Genomic DNA, 19,838 nt, shown 5'->3' with positions numbered 1-19,838 from the left:
GGAAGCAGACAGACAGAGGTCTCTAACACAGACATCTCTTCCCTGGCTCAGCAACTTTTTAAAAAATTTAAATTCATTCTTTAGAATAGGTAATACAGTCACATGGTACACAAATCAAAATGTAGAGAAAAATATCAGTGAAAAGGCTCCCTCCCACTCTGGGACCTTGCCACTCAATTCCTCTCTCCAGAGGCAACCAATGTTAACAAATTCCTGGTGTATTCCTCCAGAGATTTTCTATCACCCACCATCCATTGTGTGCATATATGTAGCTGTGTATGTATGCGTATACATATGTATGCACACACACACGTATCCATACTTATACACACCTATACATGTACACACACATACACAAAGAAAAAAGACACACATTACCAATATCAGGAGAGAAAGAGGGAATATTATTACAGATCTTACTGACATTTATAGGTATTATGAACTGAATGTTTGTCTCTCCCCAAAATATGTTGAAACCATAACCCCCAGTGTGATGGCATTAGGAGGTGGGGCCTTTAGGAGGTAATTTGGCCTTGAGGGTGAAGCCCTCATGAACAGGATTAATGCCCTTATAAAAGGGATCCCAGAGAGCTGTCCTTTCTGCCATGTATGGATGCAACAGTAAGTTGGCAATCAGCAACCCAGAGGAGGGTCCTCACCGAAACTGGACCATGCTGGCGCCCTGACCTCGAACTTCCAGCCTCCAGAACTGTGAGAAATAAATTTCTGTTGTTTATAAACTACTCAGGCTGTGGTGCTTTGTTACAACAACCCAAACTAAGAAAAAGGATAACAAGGATCAACAAAATTGACAAACCCTTAGCTAGACTGACCAAGAAAAAAAGAGAAAACTCAAATTACTAAAACCAGGAATGAAAGAGGGGGCCATCACCACCAACCTTAAGAAATAAAAAAATTACAGGGATACAATAAATAATTGTATACCAACAAATTAGATGACTTAGGTAAAATGGACAAATTCCTAAAAAGACAAAAACTACACACACTGACTCAAGAAAAAGAAGAAAATCTGAATAGTTCTATAACAATTAAAGAGACTGAATTAGCATTTAAAAATTCTCACAAAGAAAAGCCCAGGCTCATATAGCTTTACTAGTGAATTCTGCTAAACATTAAAAAAAGAAAAAAAGTAATATGAATCCTTCACAAATACTTCCAAAATATAAAAGAGGGGACACTTCCCAACTCATACTACGAGGTATTACTCTGATACCAAAACTAGACAAAAACATCACAAAGAATGAAAACTACAGACTAATATCGCCTATGAATGTAGATGCAAAATGCCTCAACAATTACAGTTCTGTGATTTATAAGAAATGTATATTTGGTCATTCAGATGACCAAATATATATTTCTCATATATAGTCAGTCTTCATATACAGTCTTAGTCCACAGTTGCTGGTTCAAAGCTCCCCAAACCCTTAGAATTTCCTGAGTGTTGAGAGTGAGCAAGGTGCCTTTTGTTATGTTCATGAGGCAATTTTGGAAAATACCTAAGGTTGGGGGCTGGTTGCCAATGGAACCAACCATGTGATTAGAGGAAATTTCAGTCCCACCCTATGACCTCTAGGGAGCAGAGAGAGGTTGGAGGTGGAATCAATCACCAATGACTACGGATTTAATAAATCATGCCCATGTATGAAGCCTTCATAAAACCCAAAAAGGACAGGGTTTGGAAAGCTTCCAGGTTGGTGAACTTATGGAGATTCGAGGGAGAATGGTGCACCCAGAGAGGGCATGGAAGCTCCACATCCCTTCCTACATACCTTGCCCTATGCACCTCTTCTGTACAGCTGTTCCTGAGTTATATCCTTTTATAATAAACCAATGATCTAGCAAGTGAAATGTTTCTCTAAGTTCTGTGAACCACTCTAGCAAATTAATCTAACCCAAGGAAGGAGGGGATAGTGGGAACCTCTGATTTATAGCCAGTTGGTCAGAAGAAGCACAGGGAACAACCTGGTCTTCTGAGAGGCACCTGAAGTGTTGGAGGGGTGGGTCTTGTAGAACTGAGCCCTTAACCTGTGGAATCTGATGCTATCGCTGGGGAGACAGTGTCAGAATTGAGTTGAATTGTTTGTTGGCGTTGGGGGAAACTCCTCCTCCCCCATGTTGGAAAACGAGTCTCAGAACAATATACTGGCAAACTAAATCCAGCAAAATAGAAAAATGACTATATACTATGACCAAATACGATTTATCCTAAAAATGTAAGGTTGGTTTAACATCTGAAAATCAATTAATATAATACATCATATTAATAGAATACTGAAGAACAAAAACCACATGATTATCTGAATAGTCACAGAAAAAATATCTGACAAAATCCAGCACTCCTTTATGACCAAAAAAAAACCCCACAACACTTAAAAAACTAGGAATAAAAGAGAACTTCCTCAATCTGGTGAAGGGAATCCACAAAACACAAACAAAAAACAAACAAAAAAACCTCATGGCTAACATCATACTCAATGCTAAAAGACTGAAAACTTTACCCCTAAGATCAGGAATAAGACAAGAATATTCGCTGTCACCACTCAACACTGTAATGAGAGTTCTAGCCAGGACAATTATGGAAGAAATAAAACGCATCCAAATTGGAATGGAAAAAAGTAATATTATTTCTATTTGCAACATGACATGATCTTATATATAGAAAATCATAAGAAATGCACTAAAAAACTATTAGAACTAATAAATGAGTTTGAGGGACTTCCCTGGTGGTGCAGTGGTTAAGAATCTGCCTGCCAATGCAGGGGACACGGGTTCGAGCCCTGGTCGCGGAAGATCCCACATGCTGCGGAGCAACTAAGCCCATGCGCCACAACTACTGAGCCTGCGCTCTACAGCCCAAGAGTTGCAACTACTGAGCCCACGTGCCGCAACTACTGAGCCCACGTGCCACAACTACTGAGCCTGCACTCTAGAGCCCGCGAGCCACAACTACTGAAGCCTGTGCGCCTAGATCCCCTGCTCCACAACAAGAGAAGCTACCGCAATGAGAAGCCCGTGCACCGCAACGAAGAGTAATCCCCGCTCATCGCAACTAGAGAAAGCCCAAGCGCAGCAATGGAGACCCAACGCAACCAAAAATAAATAAATAAATAAATAAATTTATTTTTAAAAAATTGAGTTTGAAAGATTGCAAGATACAAGACTGATATACAAAAATTGCATCTCTATACACTAGCAATGAACAATCCGAAAATGAAATTCAGAAAATATTTCCATTTATAAAAGTAACAAAAGGAATTTTAAATAGTTACAAATAAATTTAACAAAACAAGTATAAGACACACTGAAAGCCATAAAACATGGAAAGAAATTAAAGATCTAAATAAATGGGAAAACTTCCATGTTCACTGATCGTAAGATAATACTGTTAAAACGGCAACACTTCCCAAACTGATCTACAGATCTGTAAATTCCTATCAAAATCCCAACTAACTTTTTTGCACAAATTGACATGGTGATCCTAAAATCCACACAGAAATATATAAGAGACCCAGAATAGCCAAAATAATCTTGAAAAACAACAATGAAGTTACAAGATTTACACTTCTCTATTTCAAACTTATACAAAGCTAAAATAATCAAGGCAGAGTGGTACCGGCCTAAGGATAGGCATATAGATGAATGGAATAGAACCGAGAGTCCAGAAACCCATACGTCCACTGTTGATTTTTTACAAGGGGAGGGGTAAAGGGAAAATAACTGCTAATGAATATGGGATTCCTTTTGGGGGTGATGAAAATGTTGTAACATTAGATTGTGATGATGGTTCCACAACTCTGAATATACTAAAAGCCACTGATCTGTACACTTTAAATGGGTGAATTTTATGGTATGTGAATTCCACCTCAATAAAGTTATTTTTAAAAAAAGGTAAGAGAATGTTATGGACTTCATGCTAATAAATTTGTTAATTTATATGAAATGAAATATTCCTACATTTTCCCTGTTAAATTGTTTTCTCTTTTTGTTGCTATTATAAATAGGGTCTTCTTAAAATTACATCTTTTAACAAATATATCATTATTTTATTATATGAATACTATTGATTTCTGTATATTAATATTCTACCCAGATACTTTCCAGAATTAATGCTAATAATAGTTGTTAGTTGATTCTCTTGGATAACCAGTTATATAACCATTTTAACAGCAAGTAATAGTTTACCTCCTCCTTTCCATTGTTTACTTGCCTATATTTCTATGTTCTATTTCTAATTCTGTGGCTGGTGTCTCTCACAGTTGAATGACAGTGGTCATCCCTATCTTGTTCCCAACTTTGACAGGAATGCTACTAGATTGTCTTCTTTAAGCAAGATGCTCATTTTTGGATTGAGATAAGTGCTTTTGTTTTTTTTTCTTTTTCAGGCACCTGGCAGCTCCATGCCCCTTCCTCCATGGTGCACCAAAGTGCTGACTGACCAAGATAAATGTATTTTAAGGGTATAAGGAACTATCTATTTTTTCCTTAAGAAGGTTCTTTTTAAAAGAATCTGGAATAGATGTTAAATTTTTTTTTTTTTAATTTATTTATTTTATTATTTTATTTTATTTATTTCTTGTTTCTGGCTGCGTTGGGTCTCCGTTGCTGCACGCGGGGCTTTCTCTAGTTGCGGTGAGTGGGGGCTTCACATTGCGGTGGCTTCTCTTGTTGTGGAGCACGGGCTCTAGGCGTGCAGGCTTCAGTAGTTGTGGCATGCGGGCTCAGCAGTTGTGGCTCGCAGGCTCTAGAGCACAGGCTCAGTAGTTGTGGCACACGGGCTTAGTTGCTCCGCGGCATGTGGGATCTTCCTGGACCAGGGCTTGAACCCATGTCCCCTGCATTGGCAGGTGGATTCTTAACCACTGAGCCACCAGGGAAGCCCGATGTTAAATTTTAACAAATGTCTCTGACATCTACAGGATGACATGCATTTCTATATTTTAATAGATTTCATATATTTATTAGCATGATAAATAAATTAATAGATTTCCCAATACTGAACTACCTTCATATTTTTGATAAACTCCATTTGGCCATAGTATATTGCTCTTTCAATGTGATGTTAGATTCTGTTTCCTGATCTTCTATGTACATTTTTTGCATCAATATTCATAAGTGGACAATATTAAGTTCTGTAGTTTTCTTTTCCTGTGTAACTTTTGTCAGGTGTTGGTGTCAAATACTTCTTTTGTAAAAATAACTTGGCCCCCTTCTGCTGTGCTCTTTAACAATTTAAACAGTAATGGAATTACAAGTTCTTTAAAGGTTTGATGATGTTCTCCTATCAACATGAACATGGTGTTTTTGTGGGACTGTATCTCTGAGAACTTTCGCTATTTTTTCACCCTGTGGTAATCTATTTATGTTATGTCTCTCACAATCAGTTTTAGTAAATTACATTTTCTAAAATTAACATAGGCCATCTAAGTTTTCAATTTCTTTTGCACTCAGTTGAGAAAAGAACCCCCTTATAATCCTCTTAATTCTTCTGCATCTGAATACTTTTACTTGCTCCTGCCCTGCCCCCTTAAATAGGTTAGATAATAGGTTAGCTAATCTGACAGCTGTTTTTCACCCAAATAACCAACTGATTTTTAGAGCTTATTAGTCCTACTGTTTTTCTGTTCTCTAAATTATTTTCATTTTCATCTTCTTTCTTTCAGCTTGTTCTCTTTTCTAACTTGGGGGATACTTAATTTACTTAATTTAATCTTTTCTTATCAATATAATTCTCTGATTCAAGATATTCTATATAATTCTATGAATTTTTCACTGAATGCTATTTTAGCTATATACCACAAATATATGGTATTTTCATTATTGTTATTTTCTACACACTCTGCAGTTTCAGTTTAAATTTCATCTTTGACCCAAAAGTTGTTTGAAATTTTTTAAATGTCCAGATGATAGCATTCTTTTAACTTCTATTTTTAATGCACGTGTGATCACGGAAAGTTGGCTATACTATTTCTACTGTTTGAAATTTACTGATTTTTTTTGTGGTAGTCTAATATATGGCCAATTCTCAGGAATTTCCTGTGGATATTTTAAAAGATGTCTTTGCTCTGCTTTCAGTGTTCAGAGTTTGATATGTATCCATCAGATTTACCATACAACATGTTATTTAAGTCTTCTATATTCTTAGTTATTTTTTATCTACTTGAACTATTGTGAACTGAGAAAGATGAATTAAAACCTTCAACCATTAGTTATTTTCTGACTATTATTCCTTGTTAAATACTGCAGTTTCACTTTGTGATGACTGATGTGATGTTATTTGGAACATAAATGTTCCTAACACTAATATCTTCATTTTGAATCAGAAAAATCACAGTGACCAGCAGGATATTGAAAATGGTTTTCTCTCCAGCAAGATGCAAGCTAATTTAGGCTTCTGAATCATATAAGAGGTCAGGAATCAGAGGTACCATTACTCCAGAAAAGAGGTGGGAGGTGAAAATCAAAACTGGCACAATGAACTCGCCAGTCAACTAGAGCCATCCCTTACACAGAGCCATTAGGTTTTCATGTCTCATTCCTAAATGTGAATGGACACCTGATGGAATCTTTGGTAACAAACAAATAGTGGGGTAGGAAGAAACTAACTCTTAATTAAAAGAACCTTGGAAGGAACAGATGGAATTTTAAAAATTATCATCCTCAGTAGTAGAAAGGCAATATTGCATTCATTAAAAAAAAACCCAAAAACAATGGTATAAAAAAGAAGGAACTTTTAAAAAGAGATTTGGAAATTAAAAATATAATGGCAGAAATTTAAAATCACTAGAAGGAATGAACAAGCTGAGAGCATCTCACAGATGGTAGATTCTAATATCCAATTAACAGTAATTCCAAAAAGAGAAAGCAGAAGGTAGGAAATTATTGAAGAAATATTACCAGCAAAATTATGTGACTCGAAATAAATTAGTTTCCATTTGAAAGGGCCCTGGAGTATCCAAAACAATGAATGAAACCAACACCCTGAGTAGGGTAAACCATCATGAGATTTCAGAAATCAAGGGATTAGAGATAAGAACCAGAAAGTCTCAGAGAGGCAAAATAGGTGATATACAAAGAAAGGATCAAGAATCAAAATGGCAGCAGACTTCTCATTAGCAATGCTGGAACCTGCTAGACAATGGACTGATTTCCAAACTAGACATTTACACTTTGCAAATTTTCATATTAGTGTGAGGATAAAAAAAATCAAGTCTTCTTTTAGTACATGAAAAGAAAAACAAAAAAGAAAGAAAGAAAACTGCTTCTCTCAACACCAGGTTCTACCTATGCAGCACTATGTACAAACAGCACTGCTCCAGCAGCTACATGGGACTCAAGGCCTCTGCCTGTCCCACCAGGCCACATGAGCACATGGGCCACAACTGCCTCTACCTGAGCTGCAACATCTTCCTGGACCATTCAGTGCTGGCAGCAGCCAAGCAAGTAAGTTCTTCTGCAAGTACTTGGGAAGAGGATAATAAGTTGTGCAGGGATGGGCCAGTGTAGGAGCTGGATTCAGAACTTTCCTGGTTCAGAAACTGATCAGATAGCCTTTCCTCTGTGGCCATCTGGTCAGTTTGTTAAATAGTTTACGGAAGTCATTTATTAGCAACTGTTTTTTCCTAGAACGCACTTAATTGGGCACATGGTTTATTTTTACATGTTAAAAGACCTGAAGCTCCGGAGATAAATGGAAATGTGCAAGTGCTCATGAAAAAGAAAACAGAGTAACCCCTTTCAGTGTCTTTAAGAACCACACTGGAAAGAATAAACCACTAATAATTAAAAATATTTACAAGAGGGGGACTTAAAATTTAGATTCCCATCTTATGAATTATTCCTTCACAAAGGGAGTTGGGGAGAGTGAGAATCACAATTTTTTTTTATTATACAACTTGTGTGATGTAGAACACTCCAGCACAATGCAACGTCAACTTGTTGGAAAGTTAGACCATCACTCCCTAGCACTGTAGCTCCTTTGGCAACTCAGATGCTTCCCATTAAAGTCAGTGTCACAGTCAACTTGGCAAGTTTGAATGTCTACAGTTGAGTTGGATGACTCTGGTATTGGACTGGAAATATTATTTGTTAGTACATCTAAACAAATCCTCTAGAAAAAAAGATCACACACTATGATCTCCTTGTACTGCACTTAAGTCTTTCTACTCATGGTCTAAAACTGGTGGTAGGTTTTTAGATTTGGAGTCCTTAAAAGAGATTCATCAGGACCCTATTTGGCCCTGGGTGGGGATACTAAACAAACGGAAGGGTACGTTCACAGTATGTGGAGGATGGGTGTGTTTACCCAAATTTAATCTCAATTTTGAAAATACTGCTATTATTGGGCACTGTGAGTGAACTGGTTATTTTCCCCCATATAATGATTCTACTTACAAAGTGATTGTCAGTGTATTTTAAAGGTTCTTATTTTGTTATTAAATTGAAATGCTTATTTTATGTTTCAAGTACAGTACTGATTTTCTAAAAATAACCTATTCTTAACATGGAATTACCTACGTGGGATCCTACTACTGTTTAACTTTAGGATTTTGTATTCTTAAAACATTGAGCCACTGCTTCACTGCCTGAGCCCAACTGATCCAAGCACTTACCCCAGTTCCTAGCACACGCCAGTCGCTCTATGCATGGTGGCCACCACTATTATTATTGCTATCACCACAGTTATAATAATACATTAGCTTTACAATTAAAAAAAAAACAAAACCAAGCCATTGAAATGTTCACTGCTCTGTGCAAAATGGCAATTCAAGTTAAATTCCTTCAAGAAAAAAATGAATTCACTGCTTACCACCAGTCCTTTTACTATAGTTTTTTCAGTCATTGCTTGGTTGTCTTAAGTTATTCTTCTAGCAGTTTCTTCATGAAAGGCTTTGGGTTGAGTATAAAATTTTTGACCATACCGTCTTTCTTTGAAACCTTGTTCTCCTGTGTTCCAGAGTCGAATGTTAATGTTAAGAAATCTGAAGCCTACCTGATTATTTTTACCTTTAAAAATAGCCCAATTTTTTTGGTTCTGCCTAAAGGATTCTTTTATCTTTGACTTCTGTTAACTTCACTAGGATGTCTTACTGTTGACTCTCCTATGTCATTTTTTACTGCAACATGGTATATCCTTCTCAATGTGGAGAGTCAGATCTCTTGATTTTGGGAAAATCTTCCTTGAATCATACCTTTAAATATTCCCTTTGTGCTATTATACTGGGTTTCTTCTTTGTGAACTCGAACTATGTGTATGTTGAATCTCTTTAACTTCCACTACTGTCATTTTCTTTCTAGTGCTTTTTATCCTTCCTGGCCTCTGCCTCTTGCCTTGTTTTCAGCAGTGCCTATTCTCTCTTGGACTGCTTCTAATTTTGTATTCATTATGTGATTCTTAAATTTTTTATTCCACTTCTTTCCTGAGCTCTGCAGTTTACATTTCATCTACTGGTGTCTTGCCATGTGCTTGAACTTATTTTATAAAAGCAATTATTTTATTTTTGCACTCTCATGTTATAAAGACAATTGCTTAATTTTTTTTATTCATGGGAAAATAATCATAATTTTCATATGCTCCATGGCAACATTTTTATCTTCGAAGTATTCTTTATCTGCCTTTTATTTTTCCTGTTCTTCCACCTTTTTTTCTTATAGTATTTTAGTACAGATCTCACGCTGGCTCCTTTTGGGCACCCCAGCTTGGAATTAGTTGAGGTTTTTATGTACAAGCTATTGGTACAAAGCTTTTATAAGCGAAGACCTGGGTGTGCATTCCAAGTAACAGGCATTTTCCTTATGACGCAGGGTTGTGTGTGAGTCCTGTTCATCTTTACTTCCCCCTAGCCAAAAGAAATACGCAGTTTAAGTATTACACCTCCCCCCACCACTTAAACAGACTGCTTCATGCAAATTTGGCTTGATTCCTTGATCAGTCTTTCCTCTACTGCCTCTTTGGACCAAAAGAGGTTCAGACAATATCCTTTCACAACCTGTGCATCCTATTCTTGTTGATGAAACAAGGGATTCTGATTTCGTGCCTCACGGTATGCTCCTCACCCTGGAGAGAGGCACCCAGCTGGTTCTTTCGGAGATCCACGTGGCCCCACAGACCCGTCTCTCCATACCTGCTCCAGCACCCCTGCATGGCCTCCAGTGCTTCCTGCAACCATTCCACCTGTGCTGCGGTTCATGATTTCAAATATCGTCAGGTCTCCTAGCTTTCTCAAAGATGGAGTTTGCATTTCTCTTTTTCATTCTCCTTGTTGCTTTGGAGTGTTTTCAGAGACAAGAAGGGGAGAACATCAAGCATACTCTGCTACTTACAATCTGGAAGTTCTCAGTAGGAGTAACTTGTTATTACAACCAGGAGTGCTGTCACCTTATGATTTTCAAAGCCCCATCAAGTGTATTTTCTCTCTTAAACATGCTGTATACATGCTAGTTATTAGCAACTTAATACTAAAAAGCTTGTGGCTTACTCAAGGTCTCAGAGCTAGTTAGAACCCAGGTCTCTTGATTCCTGGTCCACGTTCTCAACACATTGCACATGGCCAGTGAACTCCACTGACCTTCCTCCTAAGCATACTTATTACCAGAAGCTAATCTCTATGAATTATACCTAGAAAAGACTAAGAAACCACATAACTGACAAATATCAGAGATGAAGAGGAAAGAAAACCAAGCTTAGTTGGAACAAGTTAGGGAACAAGCTTAGTTCCCATTACCTGGCTTAGTATCTGTCACTCCTTCCATAAGAACCAGTCCTACAGGTCGCTGACAGGCGATGTTGCAGAAGCGGAAACGTAGCAGGAAATCTCGGCTATACTTACGTCTCTCTGTAAACCAGGAAAAGCCATACAGTGAAAGACAGGAAGAGGAGCCACATGCTGAGACTTCCTTAATACCAAGAAGCTTACAAGTAGGGACACAGAGGAAGTCTGGCTCTGAAGACAAGGAGATTTTTCCAATGGCTATGATTTAAAGTTGTCCATTTCATTGGGTGACCACGAGGAGGACAATGAAAAAAACAAAGGAACGTGCTAAGAGAATTGAGGGAATTACACTTTCTCTTGTCACTGAGGTGCCAGCTTTCTCCTAAAATGGGCATGGAGGGACAACCAACCAAGAATGTGGCATGTGCTCACCTGATCTCTTGGGGTGACAGAAGGTGACATACTGACAGCAATCAGTGATGCCCAGGGAGCTGGGCCATAGTGGGGCCTGCAGCTTCCTCTGATAAAGCTGATGGGAGAAGTCTTCCTGTCCAGATACCTGCAAGGAAAGAGCAGATGGGAATAAGGAATCTGAGATGGAAAAAGGAAATAGCCCATGTTTTGGGACATGCAGACAAACATACACACACACACAGACACACAGTCACATACTATGTACGTAACACAAGCAAAACACATAAGTCTCAGGGGAAAGTTAAAAATAAGGAGCTATTTAAAACTATTATTTTATTTTTACTAGAAACACTGAAATGTCCATGAGACAGGAATAAGGGGTTAAGAGAGTGAGGTATGCGAGTCAAAGAGAACAGAACTATATGAACATATGGTCTCCTAAATTTCAGCTCAGAAAAATCTACACTACTCTGCCCAGGGAATGTCAACTTTCAGGGGCTTTAATTTGCAGTGGGAAAAGGTTTATCCTGATCTTTGGATCTTCTGGATCAAAGTCTAGCATCTTAAGCCTATTACTGGGAAACCACGGGGTCAAACCAAATGGGAAATTCACCAAAGCACTTTACCGTATCTACGTCACCATCCTCGGTCAAAGCCAATGAGCAGCCTGGGAACGGACAGAACGTAGTAGGGGAAACATTCGGCAACATCAGTCATCTGCATATCTCCAACGTGTGTAGCAAAATCCCCTTTATTTCATTTAACAACAACAAATATTTGAATGCCAACTATGTGTAAAACACTAGCTAAGCGCTGGGGAGAGAGCAGTGATAGACACAATCTCTCTGCCCCTAAAGGACATACATTTTCAGTATGCCATCAGAAATAAAACACACCTTCAATTTAATGGCCATTTACTAACTGTGTGACTTTGGGCAAGTTAGTTAACTCTCTTGGGTTCAATATGCTCTACTATTGAATGGGAAAATAATACCACATACAATTAAGAATCTTGGTAACAATAACTACTACCAATTACTGACTGCTTCCTTTGAAGCAGGAACTGGAAAACACTGTGTGCGTTATTTTATGTAATCCACCAAAAAAACCCCTCTGAAGTAGGTCCCATTATATCCCCAGTGTATGACGAGGCAAATGGGGCTTACGGAAGTGAAGTAACTTGCCCAAGGTGGCAGAGCAGGGATCTGAACGCAGGACTATCTGGCTTCAAAATGAGTGCTCTTAATCACTATGCTTAACGGCAGCTGTCACATGGTAGGCACTTAGTAAATTCTTATTCCCATTCCCTGAGCCCCTTGATTATAGCAGCTTCCTGGCAGGATAATGCCCTTCTCTACGCATGTGGCAACCAGGACATCGCTGGCACTTGAGTAACCTCATTAAAATAGAAGCCCAAAGTGCTCAACAATAATTCAGTCATTTTATGTCTTTTCTCCCCTGTGCCGTGCCGAAAGTTAAGCAACAAATTGGATCAGCAGGGGCAAAAGAGAGGAACAAGGAGATTAAGTGACATGTAAAGAAATCAGCACAAGCTGAATGCTCCTCAGTAGGGCTAAATAAACTACAATAAAACTATAAGATACCTAGGTTATAAACATTCAGCAGTTAAAAGGAATGAGATAGATACATATGTACATTGTTGAGTGAAAAAAAACAAGCTACAAAATGAAATATACACAATATATCACATTTATAAACACACACAGTACATTATATACCAGCTGTTAGAAGCAATCACAGCATAGTATTGGAGGGCAAGAGCTCTGGGGCCAGACTACCTGGTTACAAATCCTGGCTCCACCACTCACTACCTGCAAAAACTAGAGTAAGCAAATTACCTAACTTCTCTACACCTTAGCTTTTTCATTTATAAAATGGAAGCAACGATAGAAACTGTGAAAATTAATGAGTTAATACATGTAAAGTGCTTAAAATAGCACCTGGCACACAGTAAGTGCTTAATAAATGTAGATTATGATTACATCATCACAACAGCTTAGATACTACAGCAAATGCATAGAAAATGACCTGGAAGAACACAACCAAACTTTGAACAGTTATTACTTGACTCTAAGTGGAGACGTGGGAAATGTAGGTAATAAAGGGGGCTTTGGTCTTATTTTAAAATGTCTGAATCCTTAAAGGGATGTACTTGTGTACTGACATGCACTTACGTATATAGTTATGTACTTGTAAACTAAACGTAAATTAATGATAAAAACTGAAAGGATTCCAATATACCAAAGGCACTCACGAGCTCCTAACTTCCAGGCTTGGGTACCAGATATCAGTAGAACAAGAAAAAGCCAGAGGAAGCCAGAACAGGTGTAACTGAGGTCCCTGCCACAGAAGCAACACCAGATGCCAACACCAAAATCTCTCCCTAAGCCAACCCCGCAGTGGCCTCTCCCATTTCACCTTCCAGGTCGGCATCCCATGGTACTGGAGTTCTCCATCCCTGATGAAGTTGTAAAGAGGTGAATCAGGGACAGAATTCAGGTCCCCACACAAGATGATGGGGCAGTGGCTGCCATCTGACAACCTGGCCACCTTGTCCACTTCAGCCAAGAAAATGGCCATCTGGGCTAGCTTGATATCGCCCCGACGTGGGTTGTACAGGACGTGAGTATTTGCCACACATAAGGGGGCCACTGAGACTGGCCCCAGGCCTTCTGGGACTAGTGGCTGCAGCAGCAACACTAAGCCCACATTGTCCCGATTGAGGAGCTCCAAGCCAGGCCGAAAGTACTCCACGGGGCTGGCGCAGAGCAGACGGAATCGCATGGGCTTGTAGCAGACGGCACAGCCATCTGTCTTACACCCGGTCCTCCTCTTGTAGAAACAGGTAAAGCCTGCAAGGAACACCCCACCAAGGAGATGGGTCAGAGTCCTGGAAGATGGGTTAGGGGCCCGCTACCCAGTGGCAGTAGCCCAGGCATGTGTGCCTAATGCATTGCTCCTGCTGTTCAATAAGGGGAGTCCTTGCCCTTGCCAATTCCTTGGTTCTGCAGAGGCTCCCTTACAGTTGTAACCAGACGACTGAGTGGCTAGAAGGGGAAGGAGGGACAGAAGGGTATGAAGCAATAACCTGACAGGAAAAGCATGGACTCTAGGGTCAGACAAGCTGGAGTCCAGGCTCCACAACCTATGAGTTTTATATTTATAGCTTTGTGACCTTGAGCTAGTCACACAAATTTTCTGAACCTCAGTTTCCACATTGTAAAATGGGGATAATAATATTCAGCCTCACAGGGTTGGTTACTTCAAGCATTAAGTGGCAATATATGTCAGAATTGCTTTAAAACTTCAGGACTCTCCTTCTCACCCACACAAAGGAGCTAGCTCACAGATGAGACTGAGGGTTTACTGAGATGAAAGAAAGATACAGTGCATTCAGGAGAGAGCAGACAGGGCTGTAGGAAGAAAGACTGACAAACATGCCAGGGAGTGGCATTACCCATCATTCTCAGAGAGGGCTCCAGCTGCTCCCAGTAATGATCTTCCTGGACTTCCTGGAGACACAAGATCTGGGAAAATGACAAGGAATCCAATCACTCCAGAGTAATGGAGGGCGCTGGAGTACGACTCCCACCCCAGGAGCAGGCACTGAAGCCACACGGGAAGCTGCTGTGGGTCTCAGGCTGGGTCACACTGAAACTTCCCCTGGGTGCTGACTCTTCCCTGATAGCCACTACCAGCAAGAACAGGCCCAGAGTTAAGCTGAGATCAGATACATGTGCTGGATTTTCCTGCTCCTTCAATCCCTCAAGTCTCCCTCCCTGCACAAAGGTGCTGGAAAGCGTGTACCCACGGAGACTCTTCTTAGCATCTGCCCCAAACTCATTACACCAGGCAGGCAAGCACCAGTCCTAGGCAGGACGCCAGTCATATGAACAACTATGGGGTTCAATTCATTTTCTAAGAGCATTGGGAAACAGCCAGGGTCCAGAGCAAATGCAGGATGGCACATCTCCCCATCTTCACTCACATCAGGATCCCAGTGCTGGAATTCCTGCATGAGATTCGCAAAGCGGTAGTTCCAACTGAGGATGTCTGGATGGCAATGCAGATAGAGCTCTGAGCTCTGCTGCATCAGGTCCTGAGCCAGGATGTTATAGGACATCAGAGTGAACTGGAACTGAGGGCCATCCCCTGCCTCCAGGCCCTGAGCATCTGGCTGAGTGGAGAAATCCTCCCATTCTCGCCACAAGATTTCTGCAAAGGTGTTGGGAAGAAGAGGTCCATGGTAAGTCCATGTTATTCACAGGGCCCACCATCTCCACTCTTGACTCCATGATACTGTGACGAGTTCCTTTTTTCATTTTCTCTGTCATTCATCCCTTTCTGTGGTGATCTGAACAACATTCTAAGGACATTCTCAGACGAGACAATAAGCTCCACAAAGCCAGAGATAATCTTGGCCTGTTCATCACTGTATCCCTAGTACCTAGCATAGTACCTGGCACCTAGTACAAGTTCACTAAATATGGCCGACAATTTCTCACTTCTGATAAATCCATGGGTCTCTGGGGAATCACTCAGATGAATGTGCTTACTAGTCATCTGAGATTAAAGACATTTCTAGAGTAATCTCAGCCTTGGGTGTTTTCTGACCTCTAAACCTGAAAATGCCTATGGAGCCAGAAACCATAATGTGTCTCCCATGTGCCCTCGAGCAGGGAGCTGCAGAGTGGATTTCAAACCTATGTGAGCCACAGCACTCATTCTCCAAAGTTTAATGGAAGCCCGATATATAACACAGATAAAAATGGAGTTATCCTGGTTGAGGCAGAGAGTGGAGCCCTGAGAGCTCTCCACCCCTACCCCAGGTCACCTCCAGAGAACCAATAATGTAGAGAATCAGAACAATGGTCTGCTTTCAGTTCTGCCACTACCTAGCTATGTGACTTTAGGCATGTCCTGCTACCTCTCTGTGCCGTGATCACTTCATCTGAAAGGCCACGGGGCTGGATGAAATGCTCTCTAACGCCCCTCTGGATCTGCCACTGCAGGAGTCTCAGAAAAGCAGAATGCAGCAGCAGAGCTCCACACACGAGAGCTTTAGCAGTGACTGTGCGCACATCCGAGACAACCTGCTGCCCCAGCTCACTCAGCCGGTTGTCAGACTCACCATGATATGGGATTTCCACTGGGGGAGACTGCAACTGCCCCAGGCCCTCAAAGGGCCAGATGGGAGCCTCTTCCTGGGGCACAGGCTCCGGTGCTATGCTCCAGGCCACCACTGCAGGGTCCTCTTCCCACTGGTCTGCAGCCAGGGCACCCACTGAGAGGACAGCACAGTCTGCATACTGGGGGCCGGTCTGCACCGGGACTGCTGCCCACATTGGGCCCTCGACCTCTGGCAGTGGCTCCTCTCCTAGCACCTCGGGGAAAGGCTCCTCCAGGTTCTCTGCTGCCCGCAGGTCACTCAGCTGCCTGCTGGACCACTTGTCTTCTGGAGCAGCATCGTGTTCTCCAGGATGATCCATTAGGAGCGCCAGGCTGCTCTGGGCTACTCCCTTATCTACAAGCAGACCCTCGCTCGCTGTCGAGAGTGCCTGGCTTGACCCTTCTTCTTGCCACTGCTGCAGCAGGCCCTCACACTCCTCCTGGTCGGGGCCCCGAGGGGCCATGGCAAAGTCGCCGTCTACCTGGGGGGACGAGCTCTTCGCCAGGAAGGCATTTTTTCGACATGTGAAGAAAGCATCTAAGAAGAAAGCCAAAATACCATGTTATAAGATGACAGCATCACCCAACCCACGCTCTTCTCCCAACTTCTAATAAGTCCCATACAAGCAAGAATCATATCCACCTTGCTCATCACTGTACCATCACTGAGCCTGTCCATTTTAGTGCCTGCAACATCATCATCATCAGAGCGAAGTGCTTACTATGTGCCAGGCACTGTTCTAAATGTTTTACAAGTATTAACTAATTCATATGGTAAGGATCTGATAAATATTCAGTGTGTGAATGAAAGAATGGCTATCCCACATAATCTAGGACAGAGATGGTCACATACAACCACACTCCTTTTATCTGGAGGTTAAGACTCCTACTAACATCAACTCTCTGGTTCTAAGAGCCACATTACACTGGAACCAGCACTTGACCATGAGTCAGAACTGTGGGTTATGGCCTAGCACTGAAATTAACAAAGCTATGTGACCTTGGACAATGCCCCTAGTGAGATGGACTCACTCTTGACTGTAAAATGAGGACAAGGGAAGTTTGAACTAGATAATCCCCAAGGGCTTTTCTAGTTCTATAAATCCACTAATCTATGAATGCATTCTAAAAGAAAAAGGCCTTAAGTAGACAAAAAGGGTGTCTCAAAATCTGTACAATCTCTCTCTTAGCAAAGGCCCTGGGTCCTCTTCTCAAATCTATTTATTCTACTTATAAATCTTCACAGACTTCATTATCAGCTTTCCCATTCCATAGTACTCTAGCGGCTGTAAATCAGAAGGTGGCAACAACTGACAGCAATAGACAGCTGCCACCTCTCTGCTACGGCAGCCACAGCGACAGCCAACAGGCAAAAAGCAGGTGGGAAAAACTATAAAATTAGAGCCCCCAAAATCCAAGCACAGTATTTTGGTGCAAACAAAACCTCCCCCCACCAACGCACACTAAGTCACTTATTTATAGCATAGGACAAGTGACATGTATGATGATGACCCTCAATCACCAGAGATTTATTTTATCAGCTCCATTTTTTTTAAAAGGCAAGAAAAACTTCAAAATGGTTCAAATGCTGAAAGACACTATCTTATTTATGGTCTATGTGGATTTACGTCCCTCAAACCAGTGGTTTTTCAACCAGGGGTGATTTTGCCCTCAGGGAACATTTCTGCATTGTCTGGAGACACAGTGGTTGTCACAACTGTGGGGATGCTACTGGCATCTAGTGGTTATAGGATGAAGATACGGCTGACTATCCTACAGCGCAAGAGACACCTCCACACGAACTACCCAGGCCCCTGACGTCAACAGTACTGAGACTGGGACACCCTGCTCTAAACCCATGGGCTGGGTTGCTGGCCTTAGTCTCAGGAACTTATTAATTCCCCGCCCTTTGAAACATCCTCTATGTATATCGGATGGCAGAAGTTCTTTGATTTATATGTGTGAGGTTATTAGTTTTCAAACTCAGCAGGTTTTGGTTGGTGGTGGTGGTTTGTTTTTCAGCAGCAGAATTCTTTTATTAAAAGAAAATCTGCAGAAACCAAATGTACAAATACAAATGGGACTACTTTAATAGGTGTGTGCAAGTGGGTGGGGGGAGGCGGCCCTTCCTCCGAGATACCTAAAACTCTGACTACTGGTCTAGAAACCTCCGGACTAGTATATGTCACTATGGCTGCCATTATGGACACTGGCAGAGCTCCAGAAATGACAGCAACATGGCTAGAAGAATATGCATTAGTTCTCTGAAAACAATGACTTCTGTGGAGTTCCTCATTTCTGAGAAGTATGTACACAAAAGACATTCCCGAACTGAGTGCCTACTGCATGCTGGGCAGTATGCTAGCACTAGACACAGTGAGCAAAACAGACATGGCCCTGCCCTCCTGGAGCCCGCATTCTAGCGGCAGATACAAACATACACATACATACATTAAATGATTTATATGAAATATATAGGAACAGAAATTACACACACACATATTGTGTAAAGTTCCAGAAAGGAAAAGCACAGAATGCACACAGTTGGACCTCTTATTTCTAAAAGTCCTTCTTGGTCTGTCCTGCCCCCTAAAATGCCAGAGAAAAGTCTGGGGGTTCTGTGGGATCTCCCAGAGGAACTGATGGTCTCATAAGAGCCTCGGGAATGTCAAAGACCAGGAATGGGGAGCGCAGGCAGATCATGGCAAAGTTATACAATAACTCTTCTCTAAGTACCCGCTGGGCATTGCCTCCACCCCACTACATCTCTAAACGCACGGGACTTGCTTCAAAGCTGAGGTTTCAATGTGTCTCTGGATTCTGAGCATCCTTTTTTTCAACCAGACTCCGCTGAGAGGCGGCTGGGAAAGGTGAGTGTGGAGTTGACCCAGGGGAAAACAGGTACGTCTAGGTCTTCAGTCCACAGATCCGCCCTCAGGGCCGACTGGCCCCTGTCCACAGAGAATTCGGACATTCGCCTCGGCCCCGAGCGGCCAACCCTCCCCGACCCCCAGGGAAGTGACTCAGCGGGACCCGGAACCTCTCCGCAACCCCGGGGCCAGAGAAGGGCAGCTCTGGCCCCTCCCCCAACCCCCTCCACGTTAACTGTGGCCCGACGCCTCCAGGTCACAGGCGTGAGGAGGGGGCCGCCCACGAGGCTCGCCGGCCAGGCCCGGGCCTCGTTTAGTCCAGGACGGGCACGGCGGGGCCGAGGGCCGCCTCCCCACACCTTGGCACTGCCGGGGGAAGGTGGTCGTGAAGCCGGCCGCGACGCACGCCGCCCCAGGCCCCGCGGGGCCCCGCCGAAGCAGGCCCGGGCCTGGCACCCGCCCGTCAGGACGCGAGGCCGGTACCTGAGAGGGCGCGGAAAAGGCGCACGGCCGGCAGCAGCACGTAACACAGGCACGACGCGATCATGGCCGGCCGCCTGCACCAGCTCCCGCGCCCGCTCCAGCGCCCGCCTCCCCTCCTCGCGGCCGCCCGCCGGGTCTCCCTCCGTTCGGC

General features: G+C 42.2%; 1 protein-coding gene and 1 long non-coding RNA gene across 3 annotated transcripts in view; both read right to left on the bottom strand.

The window, feature by feature from the left end:
* LOC309626636 overlaps positions 1-19,838 on the bottom strand; it is a 1,318,538-nt gene that overhangs the window by 1,235,030 nt on the left and 63,670 nt on the right. The gene's annotated exons all lie outside the window — the stretch shown is intronic.
* The window catches only part of ANGEL1 (angel homolog 1), a 23,594-nt gene extending 3,756 nt beyond the window's left edge, over positions 1-19,838 (bottom strand). For both annotated transcript variants that reach the window (XM_082387540.1, XM_082387541.1), the window contains exons 1-7: positions 19,688-19,838; positions 16,297-16,872; positions 15,154-15,380; positions 14,623-14,692; positions 13,584-14,017; positions 11,163-11,289; positions 10,743-10,853 (exon numbers count right to left, since the gene is read on the bottom strand). In XM_082387540.1, the coding sequence (XP_082243666.1) occupies positions 10,743-10,853; positions 11,163-11,289; positions 13,584-14,017; positions 14,623-14,692; positions 15,154-15,380; positions 16,297-16,872; positions 19,688-19,751 (1,609 nt within the window). In that variant the 5' untranslated portion in view covers positions 19,752-19,838. The remainder of the gene's footprint in view (positions 1-10,742; positions 10,854-11,162; positions 11,290-13,583; positions 14,018-14,622; positions 14,693-15,153; positions 15,381-16,296; positions 16,873-19,687) is intronic.

Source organism: Balaenoptera borealis (genome assembly GCF_965194805.1).
Source record: "Balaenoptera borealis genome assembly, chromosome: 3".
Classification (NCBI taxonomy): Eukaryota; Metazoa; Chordata; class Mammalia; order Artiodactyla; family Balaenopteridae; genus Balaenoptera; species Balaenoptera borealis.
This window is presented reverse-complemented; position numbering and strand designations above follow the sequence as displayed.